At 47.0% G+C, this 17,794-nt stretch overlaps 1 protein-coding gene across 1 annotated transcript in view; it reads right to left on the bottom strand.

Moving 5' to 3' along the window:
• Positions 1 to 17,139, bottom strand: part of C1QL4 (complement C1q like 4) — a 34,691-nt gene extending 17,552 nt beyond the window's left edge. Inside the window, 2 exon segments of the mRNA XM_081849973.1 lie at positions 15,858 to 16,087; positions 16,090 to 17,139. Of these exon segments, the coding sequence (XP_081706099.1) occupies positions 15,858 to 16,087; positions 16,090 to 16,420 (561 nt within the window). The 5' untranslated portion in view covers positions 16,421 to 17,139.
• Positions 17,140 to 17,794: the final 655 nt, after the last annotated feature.

Genomic DNA, 17,794 nt, shown 5'->3' with positions numbered 1-17,794 from the left:
GAACGCTTTGGTTTTGGAACGGACTTCTGGAGTGGATTAAGTTTGAGAACCAAGGTACCACTGTACATGATTTTAGCAGGAAGGTGCAGAACAGGCACGCATTGAAAACGAAGCAGTTTGGCGGCCCCAAGACTTGTGCACATGCAAAACATATCAAAAGCAGGATCAAGTATTACTGTTCCTTATACTATCATGAGCGCAAACGTCATGGGCCAGAAGTCGGCTTCACCTGCTGAGCAGCAGCCTGAAGGAGCAGAAGGCGAAGTGACTCCACCTGCTGCTGATCAGCCTTCTTGCCCTGAGGAGAACCAGCTAACTCCAGCTTTCTTAATCAGGGTTTCCAGCCTCAGCCAGTTGCTGAAAACAACATTCATTGTTCCTGGCCAGACCTTGCTGCTTTTTACTTCTCGTGACCTTGGACCCTCAGCTTTCTTGACCCCTGGATTGTCTGACTACATGGATACTCCTGACATTAGGACAGGACTGGATCTTGTATACGAACTCTGCCTCCAGGCAAGTACCCCCCTGAGACTGGACTGGCTGGCTGACATCTACCATGGCTGGCAGCACAGAGCTACAGCAACAAAGTATCACAAATACACAATAAAATTAAGATCTGGCAGGGCCATAACCTACTCTCCTAATTAAAAGCAGACGGGATAGAAAACATCTTCTGGACCTGCTTCAAAGAGAATAGAGAGGGAGTCAATCTTACATCTTGGCCGAGGGATTTCTGCAGATATGGGGCAACCACTGAGAAGGCCCTGTCTTTCAAGCCTGCCATCCTAAGAATATCTTCTGCTGGGCGTCTGCTATGCTGGCCACCTGCTATTGACCCACTGCTAACCAGAGCCCATCCGTTGCTGCTCCTATAACCGTTGCCAGCTACTAAACTCTGTTGCATACAAACTAAATACGGTTGACCAATGAGCAAATGGTGTCTGTTGATGGAGGACACGTAACCAGTCACCCACAGAATCCTCACATGTGCTGCGGACCATTTTACCACCTAACCAAAATCTGGGGGAGCAGGTCTATTTCTGCTGCCACCCCATTAGCCATCTGCATGCCCTTTGCGGCCCCCAGAATGGACTTTTCAGTCTTTGTTACTTGGACAGATCCAAGTTGCAAACAGGATAGAGACAAGCAGGAAATACTGCAGGGTGTCCTCACCTGGGTTCTAGCCAACCATCTAGAAACTCCTCCAGGAAATGGTAAGGGACTTAAACAGGCCATTTCCATTCCTTCCCTCCTGGTGCCAATTTTCTGCTATTGTTTTCCAACTGACACCCTTAGGTGGCTATTGAATGGGACGCGGGTGGCGCTGTGGTCTAAATCAATGAACCTCTTGGGCTTGCCGATCAGAAGGTCGGCGGTTTCGAATCCTTGTGATGGGGTGAGCTCCCATTGCTCTGCCCCAGCTGCTGCCAACCTAGCAGTTCAAAAGCACGCCAGTGCAAGTAGATAAATAGGTACCGCTCCAGCGGGAAGGTAAATGGCATTTCAGTGCGCTCTGGTTTCCATCACGGTGTTCTGTTGCCCCAGAAGCAGTTTAGTCCTGCTGGCCACATGACCCAGAAAGCTGTCTGTGGACAAATGCCAGCTCCCTCGGCCTGAAAGCAAGATGAGCGCTGCAAACCCCTAGTCACCTTTGACTGGACTTAACCATCCAGGGGTTCTTTACCTTTACCTACCTATTGAGCATGCTCAGTTTTTAGGTCCCCCTCACTTGTATAAAACAGGATATTGGGTTGTTTGTTTGTATTTTTGCCAATTTCAGGTTGCCCCTCCAGCATGCAGACACCTCCCTAATTTCTCACTCCTTAAAAGGTAAAGGTAAAGGTACCCCTGCCCGTTTGGGCCAGTCTTGACAGACTCTGGGGTTGGTGCGCCCATCTCACTTAAGAGGCCGGGGGCCAGCGCTGTCCGGAGACACTTCCGGGTCACGGGGCCAGCATGACAAAGCTGCATCTGGCGAGCCAGCGCAGCAGACGGAAACGCCGTTTACCTTCCCGCTGGTAATTCTTACTCCTTAGAACGTCCCTATTTTCATCAGAGAAGTGTCAGAGGGTATGGAGTTATCCAACCCCCCAAGCCGCCTGAAGGCAATCCTGGATAGGGAAGGTTTTTTAAATGTTTAATGTTTTATTATGTTTCTATATACATTGGAAGCTGCCCAGAGTGGCTGGGGCAACCTAGTCAGATGGGCAGGAGTATAAATAGTAAAATTATCATTATGGAATGCGACATCCCTATTTTCATGGGAGAAATGTTGGAGGGGACGGTCAGAGGTCCCTGTTTTCATGGGAGAAATGTCAGAGGGTATGCAACCCCCTCCCAAAGAAAAACAGCCTTATGAGGACTGAGCATGCTCCCTACTAGACACAGAATGTTGACTGATAGTTGGAAAAGAAAAACAGAAAATGGGGGCTGGAATTGAAGAGCGAGGTGGGGTGTTCTGCTAGAGGACAGCATGGCTGACTGGCTTGTCGCCCTCCTGTCAGGTGAGGTTCACTGCAACATTTTGTTGGAGGTCCCGCTTTCATTGCACATTGTTGCCAGTGCAAATGAAGCATGTCGTGGTTTTGCTCGGCTGATAGCAGTTGGGGCCAGGACACCTGTGTGTAAGGACATGTTTGCTCTCTCTGAACATTAAGAGCTGAACTTGGTGAAGGATCTACTGCCCTTGAACGGCTTCTCTGACACAGAGGTGCCTCCATGTCTGCAGTGGGGTATGGGATTACTTCTGAACAATCAAAAGGTGTTAGAGGAGGTAAGGCTTTTATATCAGTGTTAGAAACTGAGATATGAAAGCTCAGAGCTATATGGCACCTTAGACCTAGGTTATGGGCACAACAACGAAATGTATATGCGTGCTTTTTTATAACAAGAATACAAAGCTGAAAATGAATGAACTGCAGCTAAAATATTATGTTCATTTTTCACATGGTCTAGTCCTTTCCCTGTCCACCCCTCTAATATCCTTAAGAGGGTCTCTTCTCCAGTCTTCAGAGAGTAGCTGGAAGTGGGGAGGCAGAAAAAGGCCCTCCTTTCCTTCACCTCTGCACTTTTAATCTGAAATCTTAGGTGCAGTACTGCGCCCAGAGCTTAGAAACCGCTCATGCTAATGAAATTCCCTATCGCAAAATGTGCCTAGAAAAATGGGAGTTTTGAACACAGTTTTATATGTAAAATTGTCAAGGAGCCCCAGGGAATCAGCCCTTACCCAGGGGCTCTTAGCTGCATGGTATACACCTGGGCTATGGGAGTGGGTGGCACTGTGGTCTAAACCACTGAGCCTCTTGGGCTTGTCGATCAGAAGGTCGGCAGTTTGAATCCCTGCGATGGAGTGAGCTGCCTTTGCTCTGTCCCAGCTTCTGCCAACCTAGCAGTTTGAAAGCACACCAGTGCAAGTAGATAAATAGGTACTGCTGCGGCGGGAAGGTAAATGGCGTTTCTGTGCGCTCTGGTTTCCGTCATGGTGTCCTGTTGCACCAGAAGCGGTTTAGTCATGCTGGCCACATGACCCAGAAAGCTGTCTGTGGGCAAACGCCGGCTCCCTCGGCCTGAAAGCGAGATGAGCGCCACAACCCCATAGTCGCCTTTGACTGGTCTTAACCATTCAGGGGTCCTTTATCTTTTACCTTTATCTATATACCTGGGCTGCTGGCCACCAACAGGGGATAGCTCCCCCTGCTGATCCACCAGAATTCTCCTCAGTGGCCTCCTGTCCAACTAGTGAGGCATCTAAACTTGGATGAGCTGACAGGATCACAGCCTGAGCTGGCAGGGCTTCATTCGATGAGGGTGTTTATGACAGTGTGTCGGAGAGCAGCACGGTGCCCGGGAATGTAGATGTGTTTTAAAAATGACTCTGGAGAGAAGTCGGAAGGAATTGCTGTCTGTTGATGAACTGACCGTAATTCCTCTAGCGTTTTCTCTCACACACCGAGTGACGGGTGTGGAATTGGGACTGCACCTTGGGGCAGATTTCAATCAGAATTAGACACACACATACACAAACACACACACACACACACACACACACACACACAGACATATATATTTGGGGGGGTATCGAAGGCAGAGGGCAGGGGACGAAAATATAAAAATAATAGAAATAGCTAGGGTTGCCATTATTTGTAAGAGAAAAAAAAAAAAGACTCTATGACGACTCTCATTTGAAATACAGTGGTACCTCTGGTTACGTACTTAATTCGTTCTGGAGGTCCATTCTTAACCTGAAACTGTTCTTAACCTGAAGCACCACTTTAGCTAATGGGGCCTCCCGCTGCTGCACAATTTCTGTTCTCATCCTGAAGCAAAGTTCTTAACCCGAGGTACTATTTCTGGGTTAGCGGAGTCTGTAACCTGAAGTGTCTGTAACTTGAAGCGTATGTAACCCGAGGTACCACTGTACCCCTACTATATGTAGGCTATAGAAGCTGTGATATATTGCTGAGGGGGGCAGGAGAAGAGAAGAGGAAAGTCTTCAGTCACCAGTTATGTCTATTTCTCATCCAGAAAGTATAGCAAGAGACATTTTGGCAATTTTTAAAAAATCCACCCGGATGGAAATTTTACTCCTGAAAAAGAGGATGTGTCCTGGAAAAAGAGGACATATGGCAACCTTAAAAATAGCTGTTGTTGCCATCATCTCCTGTCAGGCAATTTGGCATATGGAAGAGACAGGGAATCTGGGGCCCTGCAGATGTTGCTGGGCCACACCCCCTGACCACTGACCATGCTGGCTGGGGCTGATGGGAGTTGTAGTCTAACAACCTCTGGAGGGCCGCAGCTTCCCCATCCCTGGTTAGGGGTCAGGATGCCTGAACTCCAGCCGTGACCCTGAAAGGGTTCAGTGAGTGAGTTAAGGAAACCAAAGTGCATCTTCTCTTGAGAATTAATTAGAAGCCCAAAGCTGAAGTGGGTTTGAAGGCCACATCTCGGGGGTTGATCTTTAGGCAGAGGTAAGCAAAGCGATTCTGGATGGTCCAGAGCTTGCATCTTTAGCTGTGTACACACCATTTAATCAAAAAAGAAAAGAATCCTGGGCATTCTGGTTTAAGGGAGCTGGGGACTGCAGCTCTGTGATGGGGTAAACTAGTTCCCAGGATTCTCTAGGGTGTGTGTGCTTTAATTATGATTTAAATGTATGGTATGTACAGAGTCCTCGTTTTTACAAAGGAAGTAAGGGATAGCATCACAAAACTGGAGGCGGCAATGAGATATAAAAGGGTGGTTTTGGGCAGGCAAGGCAGAGCAAATCTATTCTTTGCAGTCCTGACAGAGAACCGGTAACTATGCAGGCTCCAGTGATTTTCCCCGCTTCTTTTTCCGTACCTCGGTTTCCACAGCTCTGATTTTTTGGTCCACAAAGCAAGGCTGAGGCCCTTTGGGAAGAAGCTCCTAGTACTGCTGAAACATGCCATTATTAACAAGCGCTTTCTGTCCCATTATTACACACACACACACACACACACACACACACACACACAAATTGGGGTGGGTGTGTGCATTGAGGGTGTGTGTGTCTTCTTTGTGAATGATCCAAAGGCATTTAGGCACCACCAAATATCAGAAGTGGTGTTCCAGAAGAGTAAATTGATAACGGCAGTGTTTTAAACCTTATGTGTCATTCCATAACATTATCTCTGGTGGCATAAAATTGGTGCACTAAGCCCCAGATGCCGCCTGATATTGCTATTTGTTTGTGACGATGCTGTCCCCATACTTGAACACCTCTAGTGGCTTGTTCCTGCTTTTTACTCTACTGTACTGTTTCTTATTATTTTTAGGAAGCTTTCTCGTGGACAAAACGCTTGAATGTCCTCCCATGTATGCTCGTAACAACTCTGCAAGGGAATGACTTGCCCAAATGAACATCACCAAGAGGAGGGATTTGATCAAGCTTTGGTTTCCTGTATCCAAACCTATGCCTGTGCCCACTGCACCATGCTGCTCGAGCACATGGGGCTAATAGCTCTGATTAGGAAAGATACACCACCAAGACAACGACCTAAAATACTGAGAGATGGTGCAGCAGAGTTGCAGTCGGAGCACTGGACTTGGATTCCCAAGAGCTGGGTACTCAGCAATGATGCTCTCCACCCCCATCGTTCAGCCCCAGACACAGAGGTCCAGCTCCGAGGACCTTCTGGCAGTTCCCTCAGGGCGAGAAGCGAAGTTACAGGGAACCAGGCAGAGGGCCTTTTTGGTGGTGGCGCCCACCCTGTGGAACGCCCTCCCATCAAATGTCAAGGAAACAAACAACTACAGTGGTACCTCAGGTTACATACGCTTCAGGTTACATATGCTTCACGTTACACACTCCACTAAGCCAGAAATAGTGCTTCAGATTAAGAACTTTGCTTCAGGATAAGAACGGAAATCAGGCTCCGGCGGCGCGCCGGCAGCAGGAGGCCCCATTAGCTAAAGTGGTGCTTCAGGTTAAGAACAGTTTCAGGTTAAGAACGGACCTCCGGAATGAATTAAGTACTTAACCCGAGGTACCACTGTACCTGACTTTTAGAAGACATGTGAGGGCAGCCCTGTTTAGGGAAGTTTTTAATGTTTGATGTTTTATTGCATTTGTAATATTCTGTTGGAAGCCACCCAGAGTGACTGGGGAAACCCAGCCAGATGGGCGGGGTACAAATAATAAATTATTATTGTTATTATATTATTATACTCCCTGGGTGACCTTGGTCATGTTCTGTCTCTCACATGGCAGAGGTGAGGATAACATGCGCTGGGTGGGTGGGGAATCCCATCTGAATGCCATCCTGAGCTTACTAGTGAAAGAGTGGGATACAGGGGTTTGGACAGAATTGCCAGCTTTTCACACCCTATTTCTGACAGGTGTCTCTGCCTTCAAGACCACTCATCCAAAAAAAGGCAGAAGAGATCAAGCTTTCCCCGGTAGTCTTTGCTTTGCATGTTCCATCACAGCAGAGCTTTCCAAACTTTGCGTGTTGGTGACACATTCTTAAGGCATGCATCATTTCATGCGGCCCGGTAATTCAGTTTTACTAGCAAACCGGAGGTTAAACTAACCACTTTCCAGCCCCGGAAGGAGGGTTCGCATGACACATTGACACATGGCAGCCGACACACTAACGTGTCGCGACACACGGCTTGGAAAGCTCTGCGTTGCAGTGTTAAAACATTCCAAACGGCACAGAAGCTCGTGGGGCAACCGTACTTACACATTTCCCTGCTTGTTTGTGATTTTTTAAATGCCTTTGAGGAGCAAGAACAGTCTTTGTGGCTTCTTAAAGACATCTCCTTGTACAATTTTATTTTTGCACTTTTCTTTAAAAATAAATCCTAGTTGCCAAGTGATTATTGAATCATGGCAAACTCTTCTGTGTTTACCCACACGACTGACACAGCTGGACGAGCCCCTGATATCCACTCTCCAATTCTATGATTCTATGACACCCATGACCCAGTCAGGGGACCTACTCTGAAGGCCTGTGCGTGGGCAATTCTCTCCCTGGTCTGTTTACCGTATTTTTCGCTCTATAAGACACACCAGACCACAAGACGCACCTAGTTTTTGGAGGAGGAAAACAAGAAAAAAAAAATTCTGAATCTCAGAAGCCAGAACAGCAAGAGGAATCGCTGCGCAGTGAAAGCAGCAATCCCTCTTGCTTCTGGGATAGCTGTGCAGCCTGCATTCGTTCCATAAGACACACACACATTTCCCCTTACCTTTTAGGAGGGAAAAAGTGAGTCTTATAGAGCAAAATACGGTAGTTTCTGTCTGCCCCCTCCGCTTGCCAATTAGTTCTGCCAGTGTGGATCCTGCTAACTGCCATGGGTGGGGATCTCAGAGAACTCTGCTGAGACAAGAAGGGTGTCTCAACCCTGGCCCCCCCTGTGGCACGCTTTCTGTGACTCTGGAAGGGAAAGATGTTTCATTTGCTTAACTCGGAGCAACGAAATCTCCCTTGGAAAATTGCATAGAATTATGGCATTGGAATGAAGATCCAGGGGTTTTATATGAGCCTCTATCTGTCCTTGGAGCCAAGCGAAAGAAGACAGTTCGTCGAGGCATATGCAGAGTGCTGAGACTTGTCTCCCCTCCGACCCACACATCGTGAAGTAGGAGTGAATATTTGCAGGGCAGAGGTTATAATTTCCAGGCAGGTTTCAGCCTTACCTCTGCCCTGATTATTTAAGATTTAAACCACTCCTGACGTTGCCTAATGCCTGCTAAATTCTATGTACTTGAGCCGTTCTGGAAGTGTTATGTGTAGACTCTGTAAGCGAGTCTTGGCAAAAAGAGCGGAGGGGGGAGCCTAAAAACACACACACAAAGCTTAGGGAAGGATAGGAGCCAAGAACATGTCCCCCCGGTGTGGGATTTGGGACTGACTAAGTGATGGATATTGAGAGCGACTGGCCAGGAAAGGGAAGAACCAGTTTGATCTACTTGGGAACGCTCCAGGGTCTTACTGCAAGGAGCCGCTGCCCTGTGTCTCCCAGATCAAACAGTTTCAAGAAGGAATAGCAGCCTGGCCCTTTCCAAAATGCTGCGTGTGTTAGTGTGTGTGTGTTTTATTTTTTTACGCCCTGCCAAACGCATGGGAATTCCAAATCCTATGCTGCCCCAAAGTCTACTGGTCTCATTTCTGTGCCTCTTATCTCCTAGGGAGCTCCTTTTGGACGTTAGTGTATAGTGCAATGGTTAGTGAGTCCAACTAAGGCCTGGGAGCGCAGGGTTCGAATCTCAACCTGGCTATGAAGCTCACTGGCTGACCTTGGGCCAGTCAATGCCTCTCAGCCTAACCTATCTCACAAGGTTGGTTGTGGGGATTAAAAGAGGGGCAGAACTTTGAGCTCCTTGGAGAAAAAGATGAGACATAAAAGCAGTCTATGTATGTATGTTTATACTGAGGAAGAATGAAATGGGCAGTGAGAGTTAGAGGGGTGTGCTGAAAAAATGCTAGTGTTCAATAACTGCATTATTATTTTTAATAGCTAAGATGAAAAAGGTAAGAAAAAGGTAAAGGACCCCTGGATAGTTACGTCCAGTCAAAGGCGACTAGGGGATGTGGCGCTCCTCTTGCTTTCAGGCTGAGGGAGCTGGCGTTTGTCCACAGACAGCTTTCCAGGTCATGTGGCCAGCATGACTAAACTGCTTCTGGTGCAACGGGACACCGTGACAGAAACCAGAGTGCACGGAAACGCCATTTACCTTCCCGCTGCAGTGGTACCTATTTATCTACTTGCACTGGTGTGCTTTTGAATTACTAGGTTGGCAGGAGCTGGGACAGAGCAACAGGAGCTCACCCTGTCACAAGGATTCGAACCACCAACCTTCCGATCAGCAAGCCTAAGAGGCTCAGTGGTTTAGACCACAGCGCCACCCGCGTCCCTAGCTAACATGAACACAACGCCAGGCCACTGGTCCATGTGGCTCAGTATTTTCCTCACTGGCTGGCAGTTCTCAGGTTCTGCTTACGGGCTTCCTCTACACATCTGATTGGCCACTTTGAGAACAGGATGCTGGACCTGATGTGCTGCTGGTCTGATCTAGCAGGTTCTTTTTAGCAGATCTCCAGGGTTTCAGACAGGAATCCCCATCCCACCCCCTGCCACTTCTGCCGCAAGACATTCCTGGGGATGCCAGGGATAGAACCTTCTGCAGTCAAAGCCAGCACTTTTGTACAAATCCCCCATTAATTTCTGGTGAGAACCAAGGATAGGGCCCCAGCTTGCCTAGGTGCCATGCTGTTCCCTCTAGTCTTTGAAACCTTGGCCCCCTTGCTCCAGATATTAGTAATTATTATTATTATTATTATTATTATTATTATTATTATTATTACCCCGCCTATGTGGGGTATATTAAAACATGATAAAACATCAAACATTAAAGGTAAAGGGACCCCTGACCATTAGGTCCACTTGTGGCCGACTCTGGGGTTGCGGCGCTCATCTCGCTTTATTGGCCGAGGGAGCCGGCGTACAGCTTCTGGGTCATGTGGCCAGCATGACTAAGCTGCTTCTGGCGAACCAGAGCAGCGCACGGAAACACCCTTTACCTTCCCGTCGGAGCGGTACCTATTTATCTACTTGCACTTTGACGTGCTTTCGAACTGCTAGGTTGGCAGGAGCAGGGACCGAGCAACGGGAGCTCACCCCGTCGCGGGGATTCAAACCACCAACCTTCTGATCGGCAAGTCTTAGGCTCTGTGGTTTAAAACAGGGCTGCCTTCAGATGTCTTCTAAAAGTCTGATAGTTGTTTATTTCCTTGACATTTAATGGGAGGGTGTTCCACAGGGCGGGCGCCACTACCGAGAAGGCCTGGTTTCTTGGAACAGCAGGGAGAAAAAGCACAATGTTGTGCCTATGTTCAAAAGCAGGTTTTTGTGTATGTGACATTTTTGTATTTATAAGCTATTACAGGCTCAAGCTGCAACAAACGTTTGGGGACTGAATTAAAGCAAACCCTTCTTGGAGTTTAAGCCCTAGTTGGCTTTGAGCTATGAGTGGGATAGACTGCCACTGAACTCGGAGAGCCACACAAGGAAAAGGGCTGATCGAATGTGGTTTGGCTTGGCACCTGCGCAAGAACGTTTCGGGTCAGGGGGGGCCAATGTGGTGCCCTGTATATGGCACTGGGTTCCAGCTCCCATCCTCCCCGACGAACCGTTATCATACTTGGGGTTGATGGGAGATGGAGTCCAAGAACATTTGAAGAGAGCAGTTTGTTGGCCACCCGTCTTTCAGACGGTCAGGTCTCAGATGCCCAGGGTCTTGTTGCATCTCTCTAGATTACGGCAGTGTAGCCCCCTCCCCGCTCTTGCCTACGTTGCTGCTAGATTTATTGCCACAGTTATACATAAATCTTACAGTGATTTTTCTATTTTAATACCCTGGCTTTTTTATTTTTTTTTTTTAAAAAAGCTACATAAATTTTAGAAAAGAGTAGGAGGAAGGATAGCGACGGGGAAGAAAAAAAGGCTGTTTTATTAGTCTGGGATCAGAGGTAAAGACAGGGGTATCTCTCGCCCCTGATCTCAATTGACAGGAGGCATTTTGGTATTAAAACTCAAATAAAAAAAAGAGAGAGGTCCTTGCTGACAAATTGACTGCAAACAGGTCTCCAGGGACGAATTGACTGAACCAATATTACCAGTTGCCATGTCAGTTTCCATCCTCCCCGCTATTTATTATTTAATAAACAGGCAATTGTTCCTCTTCACCAAGCACAAATTGTGAAGGTGTCGAAATCTATTTAAAATCTCCCTGGAAAAAAACCCACGTATTAACCCTACCATCTCAGCGTTCATTTTCTTATTACAGGGTCTTGGTTTTTTTGTGATTTTAAGGAGGGACAATCTTTATTCTAAGCTGGTGGGAGGGAAGAAGGGAGGGGGTATAAAAAAGCCCATGAAGCATAAATCCTGCTCAGCATTACTTAGGTCTTTAGATGTTTTCTTGTCTCACTTGTGGGTGAGGCGGAGGTGGAGATTTGCCTTGATGTAAATTGGCATTCAGATCAATAGAGCCACGCCATTATAATTTTTCCCCCCTCACACCAATCAGGGAAAAAACTCCAAATTTATCCTTAGTGGCACTTTGGATATCCAAATATTGCTAGAAATTAATTGATTTTTTTATTTTTATTATTTTTGCAAGGGAGACAGAACCGTGATATTAATGTTGAAATTATTGAAGGCCTGGGTGAAATTGACTGTGCTCTGCATTTTTTTTTAAAAAAGAAGTGACTGAAATCAATGAACAGGCTGAGGGGGCGATTGGCACTCTCCCTAATATATTTCTGCAGGGAGGAAAGTGGGGTGAGATTAATTCGGCTGCAGAATCTCCCCACCCCACCCGCCAAAACTAAAAATAGATCATTTCAATCACTTCTATGAGGAAACTGTCAAATACATGTTATAGTTGGAAAGTATGTTTTAGTTTAGAAAAGCAACGGGATATGAAACGGCCAGCGCTGGGCTTTCTTAAAAGTGTGGAGACAACAAACTCCTAGTAGGCGCATGGACAACAGCCTAGCTGACTGGCACTGGGGCCAATTCTGACTTGCGCTTCGAGATGCCCTGAGGCTACTCTATACATTACAGCAGTGGTTTTCAACCTGGGTGCCGGGGCACCCTGGGGTGCCTTGAACAATGGTCAGGGGTGCCACGGGAAACACCATCCTCTGTCCCTCTTTCCTTCTCTCGCTCCTCTGATGCCCTCCTGCATCTCTGCCTCCCAAAGGCTTGCACAGCTGTTTGTTGCAGCAGCAGCCCTGGCTACAAGCTCCTTGGGTGAATGGTGCCTCTGGGGCTGGCCAGGGGGTGCTTCCCAGGCCCCTGTGGGGCAGAGTGAGGAGGCACCTCTCTTTGGGGCAGCTCAGAGACCAGGGGCAGCAGCTGCAACTGCCCAGAGGACTCCCAAGGAGAAGGGAGAGGAGGCTGAGGGAACACTCCACAAGGGAGGGTGTTCAAAAAGCGACGAGGGGCTGCCGGCTCTGCAGCCAAGGGGTGGCATATAACTGGGCTCCCGAGCCCCACAGGGGTGCCGCAGAAAGAAGATAGTTGCATCAAGGGAGCTGCGGACCCCAAAAAGGTTGAAAACCTCTGCATTACAGGTTGTGTGTGTGTGTTCACTGTCTGGTTCAAAGCAACTACCGTATGTTTGCCTCACGTTGTGTGGGTGTGTGATGTTTGCTGCTCCAGAGTCACACTGTGTACACTCCTAACCCATAATGTGTGAAACAGCCCCCCCCCCCCAATTTCTGATGTGGATTTATTTATTTATTTTAAAAAAACAATGTGCAGGGCAGTAAAAACAGACGCTTACTGAGTTTGGCTGGTCCAGAATTTTGAACAGCAGGGTTATATATCTGGCGATTCAAGGATCTTTTGCCGACGTAAAACTCTCTCTGTGTGTGTGTACATGCCATCGATGCGTGTGCATTCACATTTAACGCTAGTGTCTCCTATAGTCTTTTTTGGTTTTTTGCTTGAACTCGGCTAGCATATGTAAATACGCCTATTGATTCTGTGGAGATGACGGATCCCCTTCTCCAGAGAGGTTGCTTTCATTAGTTCAGGGATGTGGGGGCTTGCTGAAGGAGAACGGGGATGTGTTTAAAAAATTCAGATCAATTGCTTGTTTATCTTCAATAAATGGAAAGCATTGAAAATGAGACTCGAGTGTAACTTCGCCCGTTTAATAATGTGGTGTCTGTCCTAGTTGCGGAGTTGTGTGTGTGTGTGTGTGTGTGTTACTTTTAATTTGGGGGAGGAAAGTCCTCTCCTGGCAGATGGCTTCTAGATCTTGCCTTTTGGACTCACAAAAGCTCATTCAGTAAACAGATGCACACACCCCTTTAAAAACAACTAAATAAGATGTGCTTCTTGAAAACTTTGCACCTGCCTGCAGCTTCGGATTGCTAATAAATATAAAGATGTGGCAGAGGTCATGGAAGTGAGTTTATTGAAATCTAGCTGAAGAAGAAAGACGAAAGGGACTTTTGATGGACAGAAAGACATATAGATGAAGGGAAATGAACTTGAAGTCCTTTAACATGTGAGAAGATATTGAAGTGTTATTGGACTGCATTTGGGATGGAGTTGGTTTATTTAAAAAATAAGTAGCTCTGCTTCTCTTTCAGATTCATATAACCCCATGGCGTAGCAAAATGCTCTTTTTTCATTTGAACATCTTACATGCAGTTCATGTAAAAGCAAATCATTATGTTCACATGGACGTGTAACTGGAATGAAACTGTTACCAAGTTTTGTTTTAATAATTTATAGTTATGAGTACAGGAAAATGTGCATGTAGAAGGGATTTGCAAGTATATATACATAATATCATGCAGATAACTGGTAGAGAAAAGTGTTAATTGTTGTATGTTATTCACTGCTAAAAGTGAAATTGAAGCTAGATTGTGAGTCACAATTCTGTATGTATAGGATAAAATAGAACACACACTCCCTGCAACAATTCTACATAACTGAATAAATCTTAATTGTAAAGCACAAAATTGATGTATATGATCATAATCAATTAGTATTTAATATGCTTATATGTGTTTTGTAATTTATGTAGGTTAGGTAATAAAATAATTAGTGTTTAGTAATACATATTGGGTACAATTTACGCTATGTTCACACTTCCATGTATATATCATCTTTTAAGTAGCTGAGATAGACAAACACATATTTCCCCATATTTCTTAATAGAGATGCACAGTGGGCATTTTTTAAAGCTATTTAAATATCCATGCAGTTATTCTATATATCTTGTTTGACATACAATTTATAGATGTAGGCACACAACTTTACCAAATGTGTGTGTATGTATAAAATAAGCAATTTCTATAACATTCCATAGACCGGAAGATTATCTTACATCTATTGTTTGTCTTACAGACTACTGTAATAAGGTCCATTCACACAATTTTCAAGCATTCAATAGGCTCCAATTTCTCTCTGATCAATGCAAATCCTATTAAACTTCACTAACTAGATGCACCGTATTTAGGAGAATGCATATTTGTCTGTGCACTGGATGTGATGTTTGTTGCACAAAGTTTAGATTTCACGATTCTGTGTAAGCTGGCAGTAAATATTTGTTTAGTTATGGCATTTTTAAGTAGTTTCACACTGAATCAATGTAAGCAGCATTTCTAAAAAGAAAGTAGAACCCTGCCCCATATATGTGTGTAAAAAGAAAATGTGGAAATCACTCTTTTCCTTTAAGTTTGCTCCGATCCTTTATGAAATGAGAACATCTTCTCATTTTGGAATAATGAATGAAATTGCTTTCTGTACAGTGTACTGCTTTATATTTTATCATATATCAAACCCTCCCTTCAATTTTTTTTAAAAAGCTAAGCACCCCAAAGCATGGAGAGAGGAGAAAAGAGGAAGCAGGTTTGACCCCAAAACGGCTTCCAATTTAAGGTGATTTTTAAGGTCAACGGAGAGTTATGCTGGATTGCAAATCCGAATATTGTAGCGTTTGTTTGGTGTTGTTAGTGGGAAAAGGAACATCAAGGAAAGCTCAGTGGGATTATGTGCTGGATATTCATTTGTTAAGCCCCCCGCCCCCCAAACTCTTAATATAAATTGCCTATTTATAAAGACAGGGTTATTTTCAGTACTCTGTAGCTCCTCTGATTAATAAAACGTGTAGAGCTTTGCAAGACCGATATACTTGTGTTGTTTAATTAATAGAAAGCCTGTCTGGGAAGAAGTAAGCATACATCATTTGCAGGAAAGTAATTTCTTACTAAAAAGTACTCTGGAGTTAAGAAGAATTATCACACACACCTTGCTAACTTTGGGTTCAGGCCGGGTGGGATGTTCTCCTGATCTTTGTGACAAATCCCTTGTTCTATCCCCATAACTGAAACGCGCTGTGTTTGGAGTGTACGGCGAGGTTTCCGCGCATAAAGTTAAATGCAGGCTTTGACTACATAGCAGATGGTACCTGATCGTGGTCAAGGAGCAGAAGCCACAGGGCAACAGAACCTTTAAAAGGTGAGTGGGTGGAGTCGGTGTGAAAGATTGGGAGGAGCTAATGAGAGTGGGTGTGGTTAGCAGTTGGCCTGGGAGGGGCCAGGTGTGGGAGCAGGTAGCATTGGGAGTGGGCAGGTAGGTGTATTTGGCATGAGGACACACAAATCAGAGGGGCTACAGGTGAAGTGGAACTGGGATGCTGAGGCTATTGATGGAGGGGTCATTCTGTTTGCAGTTGGAATGGGAGGGTGCAATAGGGGAGAGTCGGAGAGAATGGCACACTGAGAATGGTAAGCGAGACAGAGGGGGCACAGAGGATGATCCAGGAAGGAAAAGTTCATAGGGTTAGAGTGTCACCTTACCTGCCCGTTCTTCATCAGGTCTGCCCACATGCTGGTGCCGTCCCCGCCCCGCATCAGGACATGGTAGGTGAAGAAATAAATGCCGGGCAGAGGGCAGGTGAACTTGCCACTTGACGGCTCGTAGTAGTTCCCCACATTGGTCACCACGTCATCGAAGCGCAAGATCTCGTACCCTTCGTGCGGCTTCCGCAGTCCTGCATAAAAGGCAATCTTAGGGCTGTAGAAAGATGGGATATATCCCCAGGCCCTGGGCCAGGTGGGCCTGGAGGGCCTGACCTCCCTGGCTCCCCGGCTGGACCTCTGGGCCCAGGTGGCCCCGGAGGGCCCGGCGGCCCACGAATCCCCGACTTGCCCTTCCTCCCTGGGTCTCCTTTCCCTCCAGACACGTGTGGAGGCGGCGAGATGACGGCCAACTCCTGGCTTGCCTCTGCCGAAGCCGCCCCATGGGTTTGGGGCGTGTAGGGGTCACAGACCATGCGGCAGCTGCCCAACATCTCGTAGTGCGAGGTGGTCTTGGAGCTGTGGACCAGCAAAGGGATGGCCACCAGGAGGACCAACACCATGGCCACCCCGATGGCGGCCCCGATGACCCTTTTCTTGCGGCTCAGCCTGGAGGCGGCCAGGGTTAAGAAGTCGTCTTCGCTTTTGGAGGTAATGGTGGAAGTTTCTCTGGAGTCGAGAACCACCCGGACAGAAGTCCCCACTTTAGCGTCCTTGGAGTGAGGAAGGGGAGGAGGACGGCGGTGCTCCACTTCGACGGCCTCCCTTTCCAAAAGGGGCACTTGTTGACTGGCAAGGCAAACCCACGTTGCTCGTCTGCGCTGCTTTGCTTCTTGTCTCTTCCCTCCACGAGAGACTTGCTTCCGTTTACAGTAGACTCTTTGGCTCAATCACACTTCACTGGGAACGGCGGTGGCGGCAGCAGCAGCAGCAGCAGGAGATGCGTTAGGGATGGAGATGGCTAGGGGAAAACAAGTGTGTTTGTGATGTGTGTGAGTGTGTGCATGCATGAATATGTATGTATATATATATTTGCCTTCCTTTCTCTTCTCCACTTGAGAACTCAGCTGGTGACCGGGTAGCAGCTCCAGGCTCCTGGTGCCAGATCATATGGCCATCAACGGAAAACCAGAGGGAGAGAGAGAAAGAGAGAGAGAGGGAGGTTTCTCAACCACCAGTTCACCCAGCACCCCTCCCTACCACATGCAAAGCCTTTTCCACAAACTCAAGAAGAGGAGATCAGACTGAGCTGCCCAAGATGCAAAAAGTAGCTTTAAGCCAACCAGAGCGACCTCTGCTGCTTCACAGAGGAGGCGAGGCTCAGCCACTGAGCGAGATCTGCCTGGAGCCTGGAAGTGTCTCATCCCATCCATAGCAGCCTGGGCTTCTGCTCGCATTTGCATGAGCCAGGGGCGGATTGGTCAGGAACATGGGGGGCCGGAGGCCTCCATCCTCAGGTGCTGCTGGTGGGGATCCATGTGGACAAACATCACTGTCATCTCCCTGTAAGGAACAAAAGGAGCTCTCAGAGAGTGCACACACCGTCATTTGCCTTCTTTTGGGGGGCACTTGCATCGGCGTGGAATGACTGATGCTGTGTTCCTCTTTCCTCCTCCTCCTCCTCACACCCATTCCATCTCCTGGACCGGGCTCACTGCCTGCATCCCGCAGCCCCGCTGGCATCTAGAGTCATGTTTAAGGATGTGTTTTATATGCCGGGGTTGTATCATTTCCCCCATGCAATTAAGTGCTTTACCTTGTGCCTTCTTTTGCCTCTCTCGGCGGAGATTGATTAACAGCTGACAGATCCAGCAGGATCTCCTAGAGGGGCTGCAAGCCATCACATTCATTAATTAATCAATTATTCCCCCCTCTCCCCAAACACCCATCACACACACCAGAGAGAGAGAGAGAGAGAGAGAGAGAGAGAGAGAGAG

The sequence above is a fragment of the Podarcis erhardii genome (assembly GCF_964252035.2).
Source record: "Podarcis erhardii genome assembly, chromosome: 2".
Lineage (NCBI taxonomy): Eukaryota > Metazoa > Chordata > Lepidosauria > Squamata > Lacertidae > Podarcis > Podarcis erhardii.
The sequence above is the reverse complement of the archived record's forward strand: the minus strand, read 5'-3'. Positions and strand labels throughout refer to the sequence as shown.